The 23118-nt window shown below is 37.6% G+C and overlaps 1 protein-coding gene across 8 annotated transcripts in view; it reads left to right on the top strand.

Moving 5' to 3' along the window:
- Positions 1 to 23118, top strand: part of LOC150081977 (fat-like cadherin-related tumor suppressor homolog) — a 1021521-nt gene that overhangs the window by 630909 nt on the left and 367494 nt on the right. For all 8 annotated transcript variants that reach the window (XR_016547261.1, XR_016547260.1, XM_090379029.1 and 5 more), the window contains one exon: positions 15654 to 15677. Coding sequence is in view for 6 of the 8 variants with exons in the window: in XM_090379029.1 (XP_090235155.1) it covers positions 15654 to 15677 (24 nt within the window). In the remaining 2 variants the exon portion in view is untranslated. The remainder of the gene's footprint in view (positions 1 to 15653; positions 15678 to 23118) is intronic.

Raw genomic sequence — 23118 nt, 5'->3', positions numbered from 1 at the left:
GTTCAGAAAAGCCCACCCAAAAAACACAGTCAGCTGCCACTCCTAAATCCGTACCTCCTAGTGCTCCACCACTACCAAAACCAAGTGGCAAAGAAAAGCCAAAAAGATTGGAAGATCCACCAGTAATACCAGAAAGAATGGATGTAGAGGATAAGGAGGTACCAGACAAATCAGTCTTGGAACTCTTTGCAGAGGAAGAAATGGACACGGGACAGCGTCCACACTTCCGCAAAAAAGATAAATCCAAGACTGACAAAAGTAAGCCCTCGCCACCTCGGAAGCCGCCTGATGGACCTACCAAGCCAAAATAATGGCTAAATTCCTACAATGGAATTGTCGTGGATTCTGGCAAAATACTGACATCAAGGCCCTCCTGCAAAAGCATGAGCCAGTTTGCTTTTGCTTGCAGGAGCAAATGCAAACTGCAAGCAAAAGCAATTTTGCTTGCAGTTTGCTCCCACCATGCATAACATCACAATATTTCATAAGGACAGAATTGTGGATGGTCCTGCTCATGGAGGAGTGGCTATCTTTGTAGGCAACCAGACCCCAGTTCAGGCTTTGCTACTTACAACCAGCATAGAGGCTGTTGCAATTTGGCTTACAGTGGGATTTCTATTAACCGTCTGTTCACTTTATTTGCCACCTGGGACTGACATCTCCCAGGAAGATCTTGAAACGCAGTTGCCTCCCCTTTTCTTACTTCTTGGGGATTTTAATGGACATAACACCCTGTGGGGTAGTGCTAGCAATAATGGAAGGGAAGAGTCATAGAGCATATGCTAAATGACAATGACCTCTCCCTTCTAAATGTGGGAACCAACACATTCTTCCACATGCCTACCCAAACATTTTCTGCCATTGATCTTTCTATCTGCTTCCCCTCTCTACTCCCTTCACTGACTTTGGAAGTGGAGGAGAACCCATATGGAGGTGACAACTTCCCCTTGATAACCTGCTTACACAGCAGGAGACAGTGTCTTCCTTTCAGGTTACCACGGTGGAAGACTGGTGAGGCTGACTGGAATGCCTTCCAACATCAGGCAAATTTTGACCTTAATGCAGTCAGTCAGGAGCCTATCAATGATGCAGTCACTTATACTACAGAAAATATCATCCATGCAGCTGCCAATACCATTCCGCAAACATCTGCCCAGTTTCCACCTTTACCAAAACCATGGTGGAATTCACAATGCGCAGCAGCAAAAAAGGCTCAAAACAAAGCTTGGGGGATATTCCGCCGATATCCTACCACTGTCAATCTAATAGACTTCAAACGTGCACTAGCCAAAGCACGCTACATTCGCCATCAGAGTCAAAAGGAATCATGGATCTGTTTTACATCATCTATTACCCAGTCTACCAGTATTAAGGTAGTCTGGGATAAAATTCGAAAAATGAAGGGAAAATATACATCTCACCTTTCACCGATCCTACAATATGCACTATTGCAGAGCCATCTGCAATAGCCAGTGCTCTTGGGGAAACATTCTCAAACATATCTGGAATATCTTCCTACTCCCCAGAGTTCCTGGTCCTGAAACCTAAAAGAGAAAAACAGGCACTAAATTTCACACCGAAAGGCCTTTGTTCCTACAACATGCCTTTCACCCTGCAGGAACTAAAAAGAGCTTTCTATCTTTCCAAGGCAAGTGCTGTTGGACCAGATGGCATTCATTATGAAATGCTTAAACACCTCTCACCAACATCTGTGGATCGCCTGCTTGTTCTGTATAACAGAATCTATATAAAAGAGCAATTTCCAGATTCCTGGTGCATGGCAATTGTGCTTGCCTTTGCAAAGCCAGGAAAGGATCCTAAATTCCCTACTAATTACCATCCTATAGTTCTGACTAGCTGTTTGTGCAAAATCCTGGAGAGAATGGTTAATGTGGTATTTAGAATCGAATAATCTTCTCTCCAGCATCCAGTGTGGCTTCTGAAAAAACAGATCCATTCTTGATCATTTAATTAGACTGAAAACATCCATCCGGGATGCTTTCCTAAAATGAGAACATTTGGTATCAGTATTCTTTGACATGGAGAAGGCGTATGACACAACTTGGAGATTTGGGATCTTAAGAGATTTGTATAGCCTTGGCCTTAGAGGGCATCTCACCGTTTTTATTAAAAATTTTCTTGCCAACCGGTCTTTCCAAGTTCATGTGGGATCTTTACTGTCTCACTCCTTTTGTCAAGAGGAGGGAGTACCACAAGGATCAGTTTTAAGTGTCACGCTTTTTGCGTGACACTTAAAACGTGACACAAATCTCTTAAGATCCCAAATCTCCAAGTTGTGTCATACGCTTTCTCCATATCAAAGTAAATTCCATCACAGAACAACTTCCTCCAACTGTAAACAGTGCCCTCTATGTTGATGACTTTAGCATATTTTGTCAGTCATGCAACATGAGGGTTATTGAAAGACAACTGCAACAAGCCATTAATTGCCTTAATTCCTGGGCACTTGCTAATGGATTCAAGTTCTCGCCGCAGAAGACCATTTGAATACACTTTTGTCGTAAGCGTAATCTTCATCCTGAACCTGAATTAAGGCTCGGACAAAATGCTATTCCAGTAGTGTCAGACACAAAATTATTGGGACTCGTGTTTGATTAAAAGTTGACCTTTCTAGAACATGTTCGTCAACTCCGTATGAAGCACGAGAGGATTAAATATTCTTCGCTCTCTATTCTCTACACGCTGGGGAGCAGACAGGTGCACCTTACTACGTATTTACCATACACTTGTATGATCCAAACTAGATTACGGGTCCCAGGTATACTCCTCAGCCAGAGACAGCGTCCTTCGATGGCTGGACCCTGTCCATCATCAGGCTATCCGTATCGCTACTGGAGCATTTCGAACATCTCCTGTGCAGAGCTTATACGTCGAAGCCAACGAACCACCGTTTTCGCTTTGACATAAGCAGTTGTCTTTAAACTATGCTTTAAAGCTGAAATCTCTGCCAGACCATCCTACATGGACATCCATTTTTGAGCCACATTGGGAAAATTTGTACAATACCCATCAGACTGCCAACCGACCTTTTGGTATTCGTGTCCAAGAGCTACTCGGAGAGTTTAACATCATGGTAGACAAGGTTGCACAAACACCATAGCAAACTCTTCCACCCTGGCATGCTCATACCCCATCATGTGACTTTTCCCTTAAGAAATGGGTAAAGTCTCAGAGTCCATCCTCTGTCTACCTGCAGCATACTGAGCTGCAGGTCTATTCGGCACACTGAGCTGAGCACTCCGACTTCCTGCCAGTTTACACAGATAGCTCGAAGTCGGAATCGTGTGTAGGATCTGCTGTTGTCTTTCCGAACACTATAATATCTCAGCAGATTCTTCCTGAATCCAGCATATACACTGAGCTGCATGCTATAGAGTTAGCCTTGGATCACATTCAAACTTGTCAATGCCAAAGGTCAATAATATATTCTGATTCTTTGAGTGTATTACAGGCTTTATTATCTTTGAGACACAACTCCCATACAGTTCTCAGTCGGGTTCAGCAGAAGATACATTCTCTTTAAGAACACAAGTGTGATATCCACTTCTGCTGGATTCCTAGCCACATTGGGATGGGGGGGGGGAATTGATTTGGCTGACACTGCAGCCAAATCAGCAGTGTCAGCCAAATCATTTCCCCACTAATAATCTTTGCCTGTCAGTCCCCTGTACAGACTACAGGCAAATAATGCACAATAAGATATATTCCCAATGGCAAGAACTATGGCATTGAGAGAGAACTAATAAATTATACCAGATAAAGCCTGTAAAGAAACATGGCAGAGCAGTCTGCGCAGGAATCATAGCGAGGAGGTTGTTCTTGCTCGACTCTGCATAGGACACAGTAATCTAACACATTTGTTTCTGCTGAGGGCAGATGACCCTCCTATGTGCGAGTCTTGTGACACCATTTTATCAATAAAGCATATTTTAATAGATTGCGTTAATTTTATCCGTATTCGCAATATATATTTTACTGCTTTTACTCATCCGACTGGGCCTTATACACTCAGTCAGATTTTATCAGACAATGACCATGTTTCAGCAGTTTTTAAGTTTTTACAAGCTATTAATATATACACACATATCTAAATTGGATAATTTACTTTTAAACTTATACTGCCTTTTATAGGCATATATATATATATCAGTTTGACAAGGTAACCTTTTTAAATGTTACCAGAATTTATCTTTGTTGATATTTTAATCTTTTCTTGGTGCACTATAACCGTAGTTGTTTTTGCACCAATAAAATCAAAATCAAACCAAACCACATGCCTACCCATACATTTTCTGCTATTGATCTTTCTATCTACTCCTCTTTTATCCTTCCTTCACTTACTTTTAGATGGCTGAGGAGAACCCGTATGGAAGTGATCACTTCCCTGTGATAACCTGCTTACATAGTGGGAGACTGTGTCTTTTTTTAGGTTACTGTGGTGGAAGGGTGATCAGGCTGACTGGAATGCCTTTCAAGATCTGTAAAATTTTGACATCGCTACAGTCCGTCAGGATCCTTTCAGTGATGCAGTCACATACTTCACAGAAAGCATTGTCTGTTCAGCTGCAATTGTAATCCCAAAAATCATCCACCCAGTTTCCACCAATTCTATTCTACATCTGTCTTTTCTTAATTTGAATTTAAGCCCCCTTAGGTTCATAATCTGAACAAGTGGAAGGATTCCATCAGAATTCAGCGTGCTCAACACATTCAAGGCCTTATGCACCTCAATCAGATCACCACGCAAGTGCCTAGTCTCCAGCCACTGCAATTTGCAGAACTTAAGCCTCTCTTGGTAAGAGGATCCCTTCATTCCCCTCACCAATCTTGCCCTTCTCTGTACCCGCTCGAGCAAATCTACATCCTTCCTAAAATGAGGCCTCCAGACCCATACGCAATACTCAAGGCGTGGCCTGACCATTGCCTTATACAGAGGGACAACCATGGTGGAATTCAGAATGTATGATAGCAAAAAAGGGCACAAAAAAAGCCTGGGGGATATTCTGAAAATATCCACCTAATGACTTTTTAATTATCCCAGTCTAATAGCCTTTAAATGTGCATGAGCCAAAGCACACTACATTGTCTGTCAAAGCCAAAAGGGATCCTGGATATGTTTTACTTCTATTACCCAGACTCTAAGGCAGTCTGGGATAAAATCCAGAAAATGAGGAAAATACACAGCACACATACATCTCATTATCCTGGAATATACACTATTACAGACTTTACTGCAAGAGTCAATGCTTTTTGGGGGAACATTTTCTAACATCTCAACAATGTCATCTCACTCCCTCCCCAGAGTTTCTGGTCCATAAACATAAAACTGAAAACAGGCCCTTAATTTTACATCAAAGGGTATATTACCCCCAGGGGCTCACATCTGGTGAGTATGGGCTTGGCACACCCAGGGTCCTGAGCTGGATATCATCATTCTTCTCTTTCTTGGTGATTCCCTTCTATTTCTGACCCCCTCCCCCCCTCCCTCTTCTCTCTCTCTCTCTCTCTCTCTCTCTCTCTCTCTCTCTCTCTCTCTCTCTCTCTCTCAGGGTAACTCAGAATTTTTTTTTTTTTTTGCTGGTGCAGCAAAAGCCTCAGGCTTCCTTGCACCATATGGCTAATAATAATAATAATAATAATAATAATAATAATATATACCCATATAATGGGACATTTACCATACATAAGCTAAAAACAGCTCTCACCCTTACCAAGGCAAGTACTGTTGGACCAAATGACATCCATTATGAAATGATTAAAGATCTATCACCAAACTCCGTGGACCACCTGCTCTTCCTGTACTACATAATTTTCCTTGAAGAGCCATTTCTGAACAGCTGGCACAACATAACTATTTTTGCTTATGCTGAGCCAGAAAAGGATCTTAAATTTCCAATAAATTACCATCCTATTGCTCTGACTAGATGTTTGGCAGAGTATTGAAGAGAATGGCCAACATTCGTCTCTTATGGTACTCAGAATCAAATGGCCTTCTCTTCAGCATTCGGTGTGGTTTCCAAAGGAATAGATTCACGTTAGTCCACTTATTAGAATGGAAACATCTATTTGAGATACTTTCTTACAAAGAGAGAATCTGTGTCCATATTTTTTTGATTTTGAAAAAGTGTATGACACAGGTCCTTGAGGTTGTCACAGACATTCTCTAAGACATGCCAGACAAGCTTTACTTGCTACCTGGAAGTCTAAAATGTTGATGGAACTGATATTCGGGTGACACTCAAGTCAAGTGGACCCAATTTCAGTGAAGCCCGAACAGTCTGTGACAGACAAATCCTCTGTTTGCACCTTCACAATGGTGGGACTGTTAGTAATCCTGGGTATAACCCCATCCACACACACAAGCACACTGTGGGGGACCACCCAGGTGTGAACCAACGTAAGCAGAGGTTGAGGTGTGGTACCCACACCACATGGAGGAATGCCACCCCTCTGTGTTACCAGGCAATACTAGGTGGTAGATGACTCTCATCAACCGGTGCAATACCACCACTTTGCTTATTGAAGGCTTGAAGTGGTGGAACCGTGTTTAGTCTCCAGAGCTAAGTTCCCGTCAACCCTTCCCCTTCTCTTCCATCATGCAGTATGACTGATGGCTTTTGAGGTTATGATGGGCATCATAGTGAGATCCAATCTTCCTTACACTTCGAGGATATAGCTCTAAAATGGTGTTTTCAGTCTGGCCGCTAGTTAGCACACAGGACCGATATATTGGTAACTCTTTAGGTGGCTTCTGGATCAGCTAGTGTATAATTTTGCTACCTTTACTCTGTCAAATAGCGACTGGAGGGAGTCCGAGTAGTGTGTATGTGGGGGGGGGGGGGCGCATTGTCAAGGCCACGTTACGTCAAGGATCTGGGTATATTCTTACCATGTGTATGCCCTATCCAAAAATTTCATTACTTCATACAGTATGTCCCACCCACTTTTTCTTACTATTGAATACACCATGAATTGTCAAACTAATAGAGCAAGCTTATCTGCGAAAAGATCTGAATCTTCCAAACACTTCCACTTAAGTGTTTGGAAGATTCATTAGTTCGTTTCACAAATATACATGGTTTCGATTCTAATCTCAACGATGTCCATTTCCACTTAGAGTCTGCCAAACCCCCATGTACTTTTTCTGACAAAATCTCAGTTATTGGTTGATTCAACTACTCTCATCTCGGTTGCCCAAATTATTCACTGTATGATTCCTTTCGCCTCAAATGTGGTACTTGTGCATATGTCCATTTTGATATTCCTTGTCAGAGACTTGGTAATTTGGAATCTCCTCTTTTCGATCTTCTCTGCTTTAAATCTCTTTACCTCATTGTGTCAAATTCATCTGTTTATCCTGCCGTCCCCCTACTCCATTTAACCCCAGGGGCTCACATCTGGTGAGTACGGGCTTGGCCACCCAGGGTCCTGAGCTGGATATCATCATTCTTCTCTTTCTTGGTGATTCCCTTTTACTTCTGACTCTCTCTCTCTCTCTCTTGCCTGGTACAGCGGAAACCTCAGGCTTCCTTGTACTATATGGCTAATAATAATAATAATCACTTGGAGCTCTTTGACTTTTTCTCTTTGCAAATTGACTTTCTCTACTCCAACTTTCCTAACAGTGAGGTAATTTTCTTTGGTGATTTTAATGTTCACAACTCCAGCTGGCTTCCGTTTTCTAGTCACACCAACACAGCTGGTCGAGATGCTGAAGCTTTTGCAATTACTAATGACACAGATTGTTCATTTACCTACAAAAATACTGGACAATCCTAACCATACAGCTAACACACTTGATCTTTTTCTCACAAACAACCCTTCTAAGTATGTAGTCGAAGTGAGTTGTCCTTTAGGCACCTCAGATCACAACTTGGTTGATTGTCTCTTCTCCAATGGAGCCTTTATCTCATGGCTATACCCAACCTTGTGTTGTTTGGCATTCATCATCATCATCATCATCAGCCATTTTCAATCCACTGCAGGATGAAGGCCTCTCCAGAAACTTTCCAGTTCCTTCTGCTTTGTGCAATGACCCTCCATTTACTACCCACAAACTCATGAATTTCATCTGTCCATCTGCATTGTTGTCTTCCAGGTTTTCTCTTATGGCCTCTTGGGTACCATTCTGTTATTTTCTTAGTTCATCTGTCATCATGTCTTTGAGCTATGTGTCCTGCCCAAGACCATTTTAGTTCTTTAGTTTTGATAAGAATGTCCTTTACTTGAGTTTGCTGCCTAATCCATGTGTTTCTCTTCTTATCTAACAGTCTGATTCCCAATATAATTCATTCCATTCTTCGCTGTGTAGTTCTCAGCTTATCTTCCATTCTTTTGTTAATTGCCCAAGTTTCACTTCCATAAGTCATGGTGGGGAGTATAGATTGGTTCATTATTTTCCGTTTAAGACAAATTGGGATATTGCTCCTCAGTATGTGACTGTATTTCCTGAATGCTATCCATCCAAAATTTATATTTCTCTTGATTTCCATCCATTTATCATTATTACAGCTAATGACTTGTCCCCTATAAGCCACCTTTTCAATTACTGTTCCTTCGGTGATTATATCTATTTCTAATTCATGCTTGTTCATCATTACTTTTGTTTTAGCCATATTCATCTTTAGTCCAAAATCCTTACTAACTCTGCATAACTGATTAAGATTTTCATCTAATTCTTTGGGATCGTGGTTTGTGACCACAATATCATCTGCAAATCGTAAATGGTTTAGGTACTCTCCATTCACATTGACTCCTTTTTGTGACCAGTCTGATCTTCTGAAAGCTTCCTCAAGGGCAGCAGTAAACATCTTCGGAGATATTGTGTCTCCTTGTCGAACTCCTTTCTCAATTTTAAATTTATTACTGTCTTTGTCTAGTCTAATCAAGGAGGTAGCATTCTCATATATTTTCTTCAAAATTATAATATATGGGTTATCTGTACCTTGTCTTTCCAGTGCCCGAAACATTGCCTTATTCTTATGGAGTCAAATGCCCTTTCATAATCCACAAATGCAAGGCATAATGGTGTTTTCTATTCATTTGCTTTCTCCATTAGCTGTGACATTATGTGAAGGTGATCCATAGTTGAGAATCCTGTCCTAAAGCCAGCTTACTCTTTCGATTGATTCTCATCAAGTATTCTTTCTAATCTGCTAGTAATGACCCTTGTGAACAACTTGTAGTTGTGGGGTAACAAGCTAATTGCTATATAATTTCCAATTTCTGATTTATCTCCTTTCTTATTCAGCAAAACTATGATTGCATTATTCCATTCCTTAGGTGCCACTCCTTTTGTAATGCATTTTGTAAAGAAACTTCCCAGTTTTTGGATCATGTCTGTTCCTTCCAATCTTAACAACTCTACAGTAACTTCATCTTCCCCCAGAGCTTTCTGATTCTTCGTTTTCTTCAATGCATGTTCTGTCTCATCAGGAAGGATATCAGGTATATTGTATTTGTTACTAATTTGCGATCTATCTTCCTCACTACTAGCATCATTCCCTCGCTCCTAGTATCACTCTTTATAGTAGTCTTCTGCTTTTTGAATTATGCCTTCTCTGCTATTCATAAGCACACCTTCGCTATTCTTCAGTTTCAGTATCATTTGTCTTTCTGTATTACTGCTCATGATTGCTGATTTAAATTTTTTGTTTTCCCTTAATGCGTGTTCTACTTTTCTTGTGTTAAATTGTCTTATGTCCTCTCTCAGTCTCTTTCTAATGGCTTTGCATAACTCAATATACTCAATTTTCTTCCTGTCAGTGTTTTTCTTGCTCTTCATTTGTCATCTTGGGTTCATTGTTCATTACAAGTTTGGCATTACAAGAATTCAAAATGGGATGACCTGTGATATTTCTTTTTTTCTTTTCCTTGGTCAGACTATTGTTTCAAAACTTCTGATGTCAACATTTGCTCAGATTGTGTCAGTGAAATTATTCTTATAGGAATGGAGTCCTTTATCCCACACTACATTTTAAAATCTCGTCCTTTATCTAAACCTTGGTTTTCCAATAAATGTGCTAAGACTGTTCAGGAGAAGAATGTTGCATATCATAATTGGCTTGTTTCTAATTCTTCAGTTTCATTTTCTGTCTGCACCAAAGCTCGCAACAATTGTAAACAATAGTTATTAACCAGTCCAAACTAGATTTTGAACAGGCTAAGAGTAGAAAACTTGCTTCTTGCCCTAATGGTAGCCGAGCATTCTGGTCTCTTGCCAAAGCTATTGTCTGAAACTTTTGCCCACCTCCGTCAAAACCAGATGGTTCTGTTGTCACTTCGGCCAAGGATAAAGCTGACCTGCTATCATCCCATTTTTCTTCCAACTGATGTATTAATGATCTTGGTAAAACACCTCCCACCATTCCCAACAAGCTCCATTCAATGCCTCCTGTGGTTTTCTGTCAAAAGGATGTCAGAAGGATTTTGATGAATCTTGATGCTAAGAAAGCTCCAGGTCCTGATGGTATTTCTCCACTAGTTCTCAAAACTTGTGCTCTTGAATTTACTCCTGTTCTTTGCCACCTTTTTTCACTTTCTTATTCCAAAGGTGTTTTTCCTTCTGCTTGGAAATTTGCTTATATCCAGCCAGTTCCTAAAAAGGATGACAAATCCCTCCCATCCAATTATCGTCCCATTGCAATTGCTTCTACTAGTTCTAAAGTAATGGAGAAATCAATTAATCGCCAACTCTTAAATTACCTAGAAACCTTCCATCTGATCAATGATCACCAGGATGGATTCCGTCAGTGTCGATCCACTGGTGATATTCTGGCTTATGTTATGCATTTATGGACAAATTCAGGGGAAAAGTTCGGTGAAACCCAAGCATTTGCTCTTGACATCCCAAAGGCTTTTGATCATGTTTGGTATAAAGGTCTTCTAAACAAGCTTCCATCGTACGGTTTGCCAACTGTTTTTTGTAATTGATTATCGAGTTTTCTCTCTGATCGCTCACTGAGGGTGATGGTAGATGGCTCTCTGTCTTGTAACTCCTCGACTAATGTTGGGGTCTCCCAAGGTTCAGTTCTTTCCTCCACTCTTTTCCTCTTGTATATTAATGACTTTCTTCCATTGACTGGAAATCCTATCCATAGTTTTGCCGATGATAGCACATTGTATTCCACTTTCCATTTTGAGAAACCTTGCCCTGCTCAAGCAGCTTCAACTTCATGAAAATCTGCTACCAGTTCCTTAAATGCCTGATCTTAAGGTAATTCTCCAGTGGAGCAAAGACAACTTAGTTGATTTCAACCCTTCTAAAACTCAGTCTTGTCTTATATCTCGCAAAAAGGATTCTTTTGCTCCTATGCTTAACTTTAGTGACACTCCGATTTCTAGGCAAAATGATATATCTCTTTTGGGGATTACCCTGACTTCTAATCTCTCTTGGCACGAGCACATTACAGATATTGCTTCCTCTGCATTTTAAAAATTTGTTTTTCTCTTTCGCTCTCAGCGTTACTTTTCTTCCAAACAGCTGCTCACTCTGTATAAATCGCAAATCTGCCCTGCCATGGAATATTGTTCCCACATCTGGGGTGGTGCCCCCAAAACCTCTCTCAGGCTTCTTGATTCCATTCAGAAGAGGTCAGTTAGGTTAATTAATGATTCATCTCTAACAGAGTCTCTCCATTCGCTGTCTCATAGACGTGCTGTTTCTGCTGCATGTCTTTTCTACAGATACTTCCATGGGCACTGTTCTTCTGAATTGCCTTCTATAATTCCTGCTCTCTCTTTCAAAACAGTCCAAACACATGCCGCCACCAGTCAATATCCATTTACTGTCCAACTTCAAACTCACAGAACCAACTTTTCATCTTACTCGTTTATTCATTCAACTGCCGTTTTATAGAACAACCTTCCTTCATATGTCTTTCCTGAAAATTACAGTCCACAGAAGTTCAAGTCTAATGTCAATAAATGTCTTTCTCTCGTCTTCTCAACCTCCAACCCAAGCATGGTACTAAGTACTATAGCTTCTAATACCTCTTGTGTTTGGGGTTTTCATTAAAAAAAATAAAAAAAAAACAACTTGACGATTTGGTATTTTAAAAGTTCTTTATAATCTCTGTCTAAGTGTTCACTCTGTTTTTATTAAAAACTTTTTATTCCGTTGTTCTTTCCAAGGTTGAATAGGATTTACCCTCTCTCAGTCCTTTTGCCAAGAGGAGGGTTTTAAGTGATATGCTTCTTGCCATTAAAATAAACTGTTACTGAACAACTTTCTCCAACCATATAAACTGCGCAATCTATGTTGATGATTTCAGCATTCTCTCCTGGTCATGCAACATGAGGGTTATCGAAAAACCACGGCAACAAGCCACTGATTGCTTTAATTCCTGGGCAATGGCCAATAATTTGCCAGAAATTTATTTTTGTTGCCTATTCCTGAACCAGAATTAAGACTGGACAAAGCACCATTCCAGTAGCAGCAGAAGTGAAATTCTTGGGATTCATATTTGACAAAAGCTGACATTCCTCCACCATATTTGTCAATTATGCACAAAGTGTACATGAGAGGACTGAACACACTTCATGTTCTCTCTTCTATTTCTTTTTGTGCAGACCGGTGCACTTTACTTCATCTGTATTGTGCACTTGTACGATAAAAATTAGATTATGGGCCTCAGATACACGCATCTGCTAGAAATAGTGTGTTTGGTGCTTGAACCTGTTCACTATCAGGTCATTCATATTGATACTCACTCAGAACGTCACCTGTACAAAGTCTGTATGTCAAAACAAATGAACCATCCTTGTCACTTTAAAGGCACACTGTAGAGACAGTGTGCCTTAAAGGCACACTGTCTCTACAGTGTGCCTTTAAGGTGAACTCCCTGCAAGGCCACACCACGTGGACATTCATTTTTGGGCCACAGTGGAAAAAGTTTGATAACACATGTCAGACTGGCAATCATCCATTCAGTATTTGTGTCCGAGGGCTACTTGTAGAGCTTAACAAGGTTGCCTGATCACCAAAGCAGCCCCTTCCAATCTGGCATGCTGAAATACCAGCATGTGATGTCTCAATTAAGAACAGAATGGAATATGATACCCCATCTTCCGTCTGCTTTCAGCTATATTCAGAACTGAGCTGAACATTCTGACTTCTTGCCTGTTTACACAGCTGGCTTGAAATTGGAATCGTGTGTAGGATCTGCTTCTGTCTTCTCAGATAACACTATACCTGAGCCTGAATGCAGCATATAAACTGCACAGCTGCACACTATAGAGTTAGCCTTGGAATACATAAGAACTTGCCAATATGAACAGTTTATTATTTTATAAATGTAATTTTTAAATGTCAGAGCAACAAGACTCAATAAGTTCTACACTATATCTATCAGTTAACAAAAGAATGAAAGGAATTACCTCAATATTGCCTTGTAGAACACTTCGATGCTAACACTTTCCAAAATTTAAATGAATGTAAAAACTAACTAAAATGAATTCTCCATGCCCGAAGAAACATTAATGATCCAATGCACCCAGAATTGAAGGTCTAGGAGCTCCAAACCCGACCCCAAAATACATCAAACCACCAACAAATATCCACGAGTGAAAGAAGACATTTTGTCTATTAGTAAAAATGAATGCTTAGACGATATAAAATAATTTTTTTTTTAATTATATAAAAATAAAATTAAATAACCAATATAAAAAATTATTTATATTGTAATTAAACTATGGCAGTCTAGTCTTCACAGGGATCGTAAAGAGGAAGTTGCCCTTACTTCGCTCCACATAGGACACAGTTATCTGACACATTTCTTCTTGATGAGGACTGATGACTCTCCTATGTGAAAGCGTTGTGACACTTTTTTTATCCAGGAAGCATATTATAACTAAATGTATAAATTTTAGAAATGCTTGTTTTACCCCTTTCAACAATCTGACTGAGCCTTATACACTCAGTCTGATTTTATCCGACAATGACCATGTGTCAGCAGTTTAAGTTTTTTTAAGTCATTAATATATATATATATATTATATACAATATATATCTATAGCCTGATCACCAACCACCTTTTAAACAAGGTAACCTTTTTAAAGGTTACCAAAATATTGATCCGTTTGTAATTTTAACTTTTTTACCGGTGCACATTCTAAATTTTTATTCGTTTATACCAATGGTTTGAAACTTGAGACAAATACCAGCTCAGCTTCAATCTTTCTAGTTTGTACCATTTCAATGCAAATCTCTCTCTCTCTCTCTTGAATCTTGCCTTTGTACTGCAGAGCTGCAGGTTATGCAGGACATATATGTGAAAATCAATATCACAGATGCTTCCTATACACTGACTCTGTGTGTCTTTATATGGCCTTGCAAGCTTGATCACCATCCAGTACCAGGAAATGCTGCTTTTGTTGGATCCAGGCCACTCAAGGATCAAGAGAAATAATTTAGCCAGCCAGGCTTTAAAGTCAGCACTAATATACCGATTAAATCAGTATTTAAAGTAGTGCTGACTTTAAAGTGATACTGATCCCTTATATAGATTTTTGACATTCTATTTGGGAAAGTTTTGCTTCCTGGCAGGCAATGTGACATTGGCAGACCATGAACAAATTATATCAAATGAAACCTGTAATTGACTGTGACAATCTAGTATGCATAATATTCACTGGGAATTGTATTGGCCAAATTTTGAATAGGCACAGTTATGCCACATTTATTCATATCTTCTGATGGCTGAGGATGCACATATACAAGGGGTAATAATTTAATTTGTGGATATATGCAAAGTCTTATCTTAATTGTCATCATCTGAATCTTCTATGAATTTCTCCTTCTTGAAATACTCTCCCTTGAACTTTACACACTTTCACCACCATAGTACCCATGCATTAAATGCTTCTTGCAAGCCATTTTTCGAAAGACTGTGAAGTGCTTCTGTTGTGGCTCTGCAAGCGACGTTGTGTCGGACACAAAATGCTTGCCTTTCAGAGCTTTCTTCAAATGTTGAAACAGGAAGAAATCACATGGGGCTAAGTACATGAATAAAGAGGATGTGGTAGAACCTCAGCACCTATGACAGTGATCACTAGCCATATGGGGGCCTGGTGTTGTCTTGATGGAGAAACCACTTCATGCCAGAAAGTTCCGTCATACCGGAATATGGCCATCCTACCAAGACGCTCATTACCATTCACTTCATCCATCTCTTTAACTGTTTCCGATGCATTTAAGCCCTCTCTGATACAGTAATGAATGTCCAACATGATGCTTGCTTCAAACTGATTGTCAGTGACATGAGGCTAAAAAAACTCTCTTCACACAACACTAGCTCAGCAATACTGGTATGACCCATAATTCTGATGTAAATTATTACTGTATATTTAAATATAATTTTACTCTTATAGAATTTTATTTTAAAAGCTTTGTGAATTGGCTTGATTTAGATATATATATATATTTGTATATAGGTGTGTGTATGTATATTTTTATGAATGCAAACTACAGATTTATATTTTTATCTGAATATTTTATTTTTAGGGCACTGGCCGTGAAGGTGTTTATTGTTTTATTTTAAAAAATTGTTTTGTTTTATTTTTATTTGTGCTTTGCTTTTTGAAAGAATATTAATTTTTTTTCTTTTTCTTGGCCCTTTTTTTTTGCCATGTAGATCCATCTCATAACACTGGGCCATGTGAGTATCTTTAGTTGCTTTTTTTTTTTTTTTTTTATTTGATGACAGAAAGTCTGTATTTTTTTGTTTTTTTTTTTTTCTTTATTTTGTGACTATCCTTTTTTTTTTTTTTTTTTTTTCCTCTTCCTTTCCTTTTTGTTTGTATTCTAAGAAGCTATTTTGGTTATTTTTCATTTAAATCTGATGTGCATTTATAAAAATAGCATCAGTAAAATATGAAGTTATAAGCTGGTTTTGCTGTTTTCTATACTTTTAAAGGAGTCAATGTGAAAGGAGAGTACCTAAACCATTTACGATTTGCAGATGACATTGTGGTTATAAGCCATGATCCCAAAGAATTAGAGGAAAATCTTAATCAGTTATGCACAGTTAGTAAGGATTTTGGACTAAAGATGAATATGGCTAAAACAAAAGTAATGATAAACAAGTGTGCCACGGAAAGGGAAATAATGATTGAAGGAGCAGTAATTGAAAATGTGGAGTCATATACTTATCTGGGACAAGTTATTAGCTGTAATAATGATAAATGGCTGGAAGTCAAGAGAAGAATAAATTTTGGATGGATAGCATTCAGGAAATATAGTCATATACTGAAGAGCAATATCCCAGTTTGTCTGAAACGTAAAATAATGAACCAATGTATACTCCCCACCATGACTTATGGAAGTGAAACTTGGGCACTCACCAAAAGAATGGAAGAGAAGCTGAGAACTACACAGCGAAGAATGGAACGAATTATATTGGGAATCAGACTGTTAGATAAGAAGAGAAACACATGGATTAGGCAGCAAACTCAAGTAAAGGACATTCTTATCAAAACTAAAGAACTAAAATGGTCTTGGGCAGGACACATAGCTCAAAGACATGATGACAGATGGACTAAGAAAATAACAGAATGGTACCCAAGAGGAGCTAGAAGAAAACCTGGAAGACAAAGGCGGAGATGGATAGATGAAATTCATGATTTTTGGGTAGTAAATGGATGGCCAGTGCTCAAAACAGAAGGAACTGGAAAGTTGCTGGAGAGGCCTTCATCCTGCAGTGGATTGAAAATGGCTGATGATGATGATGCTTTTTTTCTTTTCTTTTTAACTAAAATAGCCATTTTTGAAAGAAAATTTAATTTATTTAATTGAGGCTCAGTATTTAATTGAGATACAAGAAAGAGTTCATATGCAATATTAATTTTTCGTTATATTTAAAATTTATATATTCTATATTAAGTATTTCAATATCAACCTTGTTTTCTATTGCTTTGCCTCTCAGTATGCTGCTTCCCAGAGAAATTTAAAAGGGGACTCCTCAAACATTCAGCCACCCAGCACAATGCTGGAGACTACACTCTGGCAGCACAGGGCATAATAACTATAGTTGGTGATTCAATTGGCAGGAAATATATTGTGCAAAAACAAACATGCAGAATGGGACCAGGGTATTTCCATTGAGAAATAGGACCAGGGTATCTGCTTCCAAGAGACATATTTAATACCTGTGGTATCACCCTCAATAAAAAAAATTTATACTCCTTCAACAAGACATCTGTTATTAATAATGGTCCTGAATGCTCAGTGGATCTCATAAACATCCCAGAAGAAGAGTTGAAACTGAATTGCAACACCAAGGAATTAACATGTAAAGCACATATTTACTAAATGAGACAGTGCTCTAGTTCTGACACAGAACATAATCCTAATATTTTATATCCCACAAACCTCCAACATCAATCAAAACAGGTATAGTAAACTCTCAAATAAAACTAAATATTTCTAAACTAAAACATATTGTTTCAAGTGTGTCAAATATTTTGTTATTCACATGAGCACATTCATGTGGACTGTAAAGCAGATTAACATAAATGCTCAAATTGCAGTGACCCACACACAGCCTACTCCAAACATTGTCCCCTCTGGGGGAGAGGGGTGATTTGGTGGGTCAGAGCCAAACAAAACATCACTTACCAAGAAGCCAAAAAATTGGTAAATGCTCAAAATAGTACCCCCCCCCCCCAATTCTTAACTCATCAACAATAACTACCACTGTGCAAGAACAACAATGATTTGTACTAGGGCTTGCATAAAACTGAGAAATTTCAAAACCGAGTTTAACCGAAGTTTACTCTTAAAACCGGTTTTAAAACCGATTTTCTCAGACTTAGGGAAAATAATTAAAAGCTTATAACACAGGTATTTATTTTATCTTGGGTAGATTTTACAAATTGTAATCAAATCTTTTAAAAAAATCTATCACCTCTTATAGTAAAAAAAATAAAAAAATTCAAGTGCTCCAAAAAAATAACCAGCTTGAGATTATACAAAATTACAAATTGTATTCAAATCCTTTGAATAAAAACTATCTTCTCGTATAGTAAACAAAAAAATAATAAGTCCTATAATAATAAATAAATAAAAATAATGCGAAAAAAAAACAGCTTGGGGAAATTACTTTACTATTTATTGCTCAGCTTTTTTCTGAAAATGATCCTTTGAAAAACACAGTATATTAGGCATTTTTCCTGATAGACTTGACCTTATTTTTGTGTTAAAGAGACCAGTGATCGAAAACACTCTCTCAGATTGGACACTTGTTGGTTTAATGGTCAGCAGTGCTCTATAAACTTTCTCCAGCTTTTCACTTCTACTGCTAGTTGCCTCCAAAATTTTAAATTTTGGAGTGTATCTCCAACATCGGAACTAGACGAGTCTTTGTTTTCTTCTAAAAGAACAGTTCGTTTATTTTCAGTTTCTTCATTCAACACTAAGACTCCTTCGGAATGTTTTGCAAATAATCTCTGATAAATCTCTTCAGCATGCTTTTTCAAAACGTTGGAAAATCAAAAGTTCTTGAACGTGAATCTTCTTTCCTAAACTTTTTGGGGTTGTGTAGATAGCTCAGCAAAGCCACAGTTTGGCAATTTCGTCTTGCATTGTAATGCTGCAAAAGGCTTTGGTGAAACTTGAAAGCAAATGGGTTTTCTGCTGTATCAAGCTTAGCAAGCAGAAATTCTATTAAAGACTCTGCTTTAAGTAAGTCTGTATCTTCTGAGGTTATAGCCTTCAGAATCATTTCAACTGGTCGCAAAGTTTCACATAGCAATTCAAGTGTTTTCCTGTCATCGTCAGACACAGCATCAGTTGACAGTACTGCACATAGAGCATTTGGAATGCAATTTTTCAATTTCAAAAATTTTTCAATCATATAGAATGTGCTGTCCCATCTAGTCTTGCAATCTAATATAAGTTTATATTCTTTTCCATTAAATTTTGCTTTAACAAAATTTTGTAATATGTCATTTTTGGTAGGCTATTTTCGAAAAAGCTTGCAAATTTTTCTGACATTGTTAATAGTTTGTGCAAATTGGCCATTGAATTGAAGAAATAAATGATCTCAGCAAGGCATGCTTTATCAAAGTCGGTTTGATAAAGCATGCCTTGCTGTCTTTCTTCAACATCTTCATCATCAGTACTTTCTTCATTATTTTCATTTTATTCATTGTCTTTGGGAGACTCAGAGACTGTGGCACCATAATTGATTGATTTTTCATAAAGTACATCTATAACTGAGAGATGTATACAATGGGCTATACATTGTTGATGATTAGGCGTAATTTGCTTGCCAAACTTAATCATCATTGCTGCTCCATCGGTGGTGCAGGCAACAATATCCTCATCCAAATTCAAACCAAATTCCTTCAAGTGTCCATTCCCAATTTCCACAGTTCTTCTGCTGTCAAGTGAACCATTAATCTCAATAAGACCTAACGACCAATGATTATCTTTTGAATGCACATTTATATTCATATACCTTTTATTTTGTATAGACGTATATTCGTCTAGAGTTGATGAATACTGTGCACCCAAAACCAATGAATTTTTGAAATGCTGAATATGTTCTTTCTTAGTTTTATAATAATTCAGAGCCATATTTTTAATTCCATTCACTGAGGCTGGTGGTTATTTATCGTATTTATTTCTGTGAAGGCTTGATTGTATAAACTCACTCTTGGCAATTGAATTAAAAGAAAATCCATCTAAAGCAGCTAATTTTGAAATCTCTTCTTCCATAGATTTTTTAACGATAAAGTTTTGTAATGTTCTTACCATTTTTACGGGAGGTTCACTGTTATCTTGTTTAATGTCAATCTGATGCATTTTCTTTAAATGCAACATCAAAGATGATGTAGATCCTTCATTATCTTCTGACATTTCGAACATTGTGCTTCATCTTTGCTTTTTCGAGCAAAATAATTCCATACATTTGATTTCATCTTAGACATATTAAGAGTAATAAATATTAATTAGTAGGAATTATATCACCGACAATTTTAAATAAAAATATTGAAGATAACAAAGGCACAATACTATGCATCACTCCCGCAAGCACTGAATGAAGAGTCTAAATGAGGCAAGTTTCAAAATTTTCACGAAAGAAATTTTTTATTTATTTACTTGCAATTTTTTTTTACCCAATTAAATCTATTGTATTTTCAAAATTTCATAAAAGCTAAATTTGGTGAAGCTGCTTTTTGGAGAACATTTGATCGCAAATTTAATAGGAATAAAGAAGCAAAAAACTTTCTACGATTAAATTTGATGCAATATTCAGCGAATCTGTTTCTAGTGGGTAACCATCAATAAGGCGCGTTCCATAACTTGTCTGGTGAACAAGATAGATGGAACGGAGAAATGTTGAGCATTTTCTTTTATGCTATCGCTCCGACTCACTCAGTCGTAAATGAGTACACCTGCATTGTGCCATGATACAGGTGGGAAGATAAAAGGTACCCCTCCTAGATTTGGGCCACTTGCCCATGAGATTCGTACCTAAACATAAAATAAAATAAAAAACATGTTTAAAACATAAAGCAGTTGAACAATCCAGACAAAAGAAAATGCATGTAACAAAAAACTATATTTGAGGGCTAACTAAGAAAATATTCGAATCCGGTTTTAGAAGCTCGGTTTCGGTTTTAACAACTCAATATGAAAACCAATTTAACCGGTTTTATAAAACCGGTTTGCAAGCCCTAATTGGTACCCAAACATAAGTAACCTTATGTCAGACTGGGCTCAGTCACTTTTGGAAAGTATACCCTTACCTAATAAAATAACTAAGATAAGCAAGGCTGTTTACAGACCAATTCATGTTCATATTCTAATACTTATCCAAAGTATTCAGAAAGCACAGCTTCTGATGAAACTTCACAAACTGATTCATGGAAATCAAAGAAAAAGCTCACCAAGAAGAGCCAGTTCTCTACCTCATCACATAGGAAGAGATGGACACACATAAAGCATACTTCTGAAAAAACAAATTTGATTGCCATAAGCCATCAGTGTTTTGGAAACAAACTGATGGTGGCATCTTGATGATATTGTGCAGTATAACTCAGTTGCTTCCTATCTTTGAGAAACTAACTTAACAGCTTCTGTTACTCTATTGCTTAGATATCATCATCTACAGAGAAGATTGTGCCTATTATAGACACAATATTCTCTCTAGTTTGGCTCATGCAGGGTTTGCATTTCTAATCACTTCCAGTGATTCTTCCTGACCAGTAATGCAACGAGCAAATCTAGAAGTTATGGCTGCTCAAATATGTTTCTGTTTTGCTCTTACCATTGTCTCCTTATATCTTCCCCCTAACCAAGACATCTCTTATAGTGACCTTGAAAGTCCTGTATCTCAGCTCCCACTCCCTTCTGCATTATTGAGAGACTAATGCATATCATTTCTTATGGGGTGATAAGGTATATGATAAATGGCGACAAATTTTAGAAAAGTCTTTTTGAAAAACTATATCTGACACTACTGAATGCTGAATTACCCACTTATTTTCACTTGTCTTCTGGTCAAGTTCAGCAATCGATCTCTCCATATTCTCATCAGCTCTTTTATCGCCGTTTGACTGCTCTGTTCATGATAATCTTCTGAGTAGTGATCACTACCCAATAGGGTAGTGATCACTATTGAAAACAGAAGAAAATAGAAGCAAAAATAGAAGCAAATAGAAGCAAATTTATCACCCTGCCCTAATGGTCAAATGGAACTTTGCAAAAACTGATTGGGAGAAATATAGACAGCTAACAATTCTAGATAAAGCATTTGTATAAAACTACATCAGTTAATGCTGTTGTCATTTATATAACAAATTAAATATTACACACCACTGAAATAATTCCAAGAATGCGCACGTCACCAAATATGGCCAAAACCTTGGTGCAACAATGAATACAACCAAGCTAAATGAGAGAAAAATAAAGCCTGAAATAACTTCCACAAGAACCCTGCTGCCATAAATCTAGAGCAGTTTAACAAAGCTAAATAAAATGTCAGGTGCATTCAGCAAGCAAGCAAAAGAGAGTCATGGGGATATTTCACTTCTAATTACCAGCGGACTAAAACACAGACAATCTGGAAATATATTTGTAAAATGTATAATAAATTTCCTCCTTCGCGTCTATCCATACTGAATGTAAATGGAAATTATATTTCACTATCTCCAAACTTAGCCAACGGTCAGTATTTTGCATAAATCTCTTCATATTCACCAGCCTTCCAAAAAGTAAAGTCCCGTGATGAAAAACAAACCCTATATTTTTACTCTGAATCCATGCAACTGGCTCTTCACAATAATCAAACTGTGACTTACTGTTGACAGTTTAAGACCTAGTGCTGCTGATGGATCTGAAGAGCAGTGTCCATTGATTAGCACTGTCTGTCTTCTAGCACTCAACCATCCCTTTATCCATAGCAGCAACTTGCCCTTAATGCCACATTGCTCCAGTTTGTACAGCAGTTTTTTATGTGCAACAGTATCTAAAGCCTTCCTGAAATCCAAGGAACTTTTGGGTACGAGAATACATGTGAACAGGAGAAGTTTTTATGGCTTCAGCTAATACAGACATTTTTCTTAATTTTTTTTATTTTATATTGACTTAAATTGGCATATTAATTTATTTTCTAGAAGTGCTTTATATTCCTAGTAAAATTACTTGGTTTAATTTGAACTTAGAAAGAGATTTGTAGGTTATTACTTATGTCGGTAAGGATATCTAATCCACATGTTCGACAAGTTTTGCAACTCCCATGAACATTAAGTTTTTATTTATATTTAGTAGTTTTATTGACTTAATTGTTATATTAAATTATTTTTTATAAGTAGCTTATAGACCTAGTCAAGCTCTGTGGTTTACTTTGAATTTAGATAGCATGATTTTGAAAGTAATTAATACCTAGTGTCCGTAGATTTACTGTTCATAAATTGCTGCCATTGTTGTATGATACAACATACACCCCGAACTAGATAGTGTAAGGTTTAACAGAAAACTAGATAGCGAGTATAGTAGTATCAATTAATCAGTAAAATTTACTAATCTTTTTAAATTTCATTGTCGATTAAATTGTACTTTTTTAACTAAATACATATAACGACCTATTTTTA

This window comes from Mastigoproctus giganteus, chromosome 8, assembly GCF_048544385.1.
Source record: "Mastigoproctus giganteus isolate SK-2022 chromosome 8, ASM4854438v1, whole genome shotgun sequence".
Classification (NCBI taxonomy): domain Eukaryota; kingdom Metazoa; phylum Arthropoda; class Arachnida; order Uropygi; family Thelyphonidae; genus Mastigoproctus; species Mastigoproctus giganteus.
Note: the sequence above shows the minus strand (reverse complement) of the source record. Positions and strands in the feature narration are given on the sequence as shown.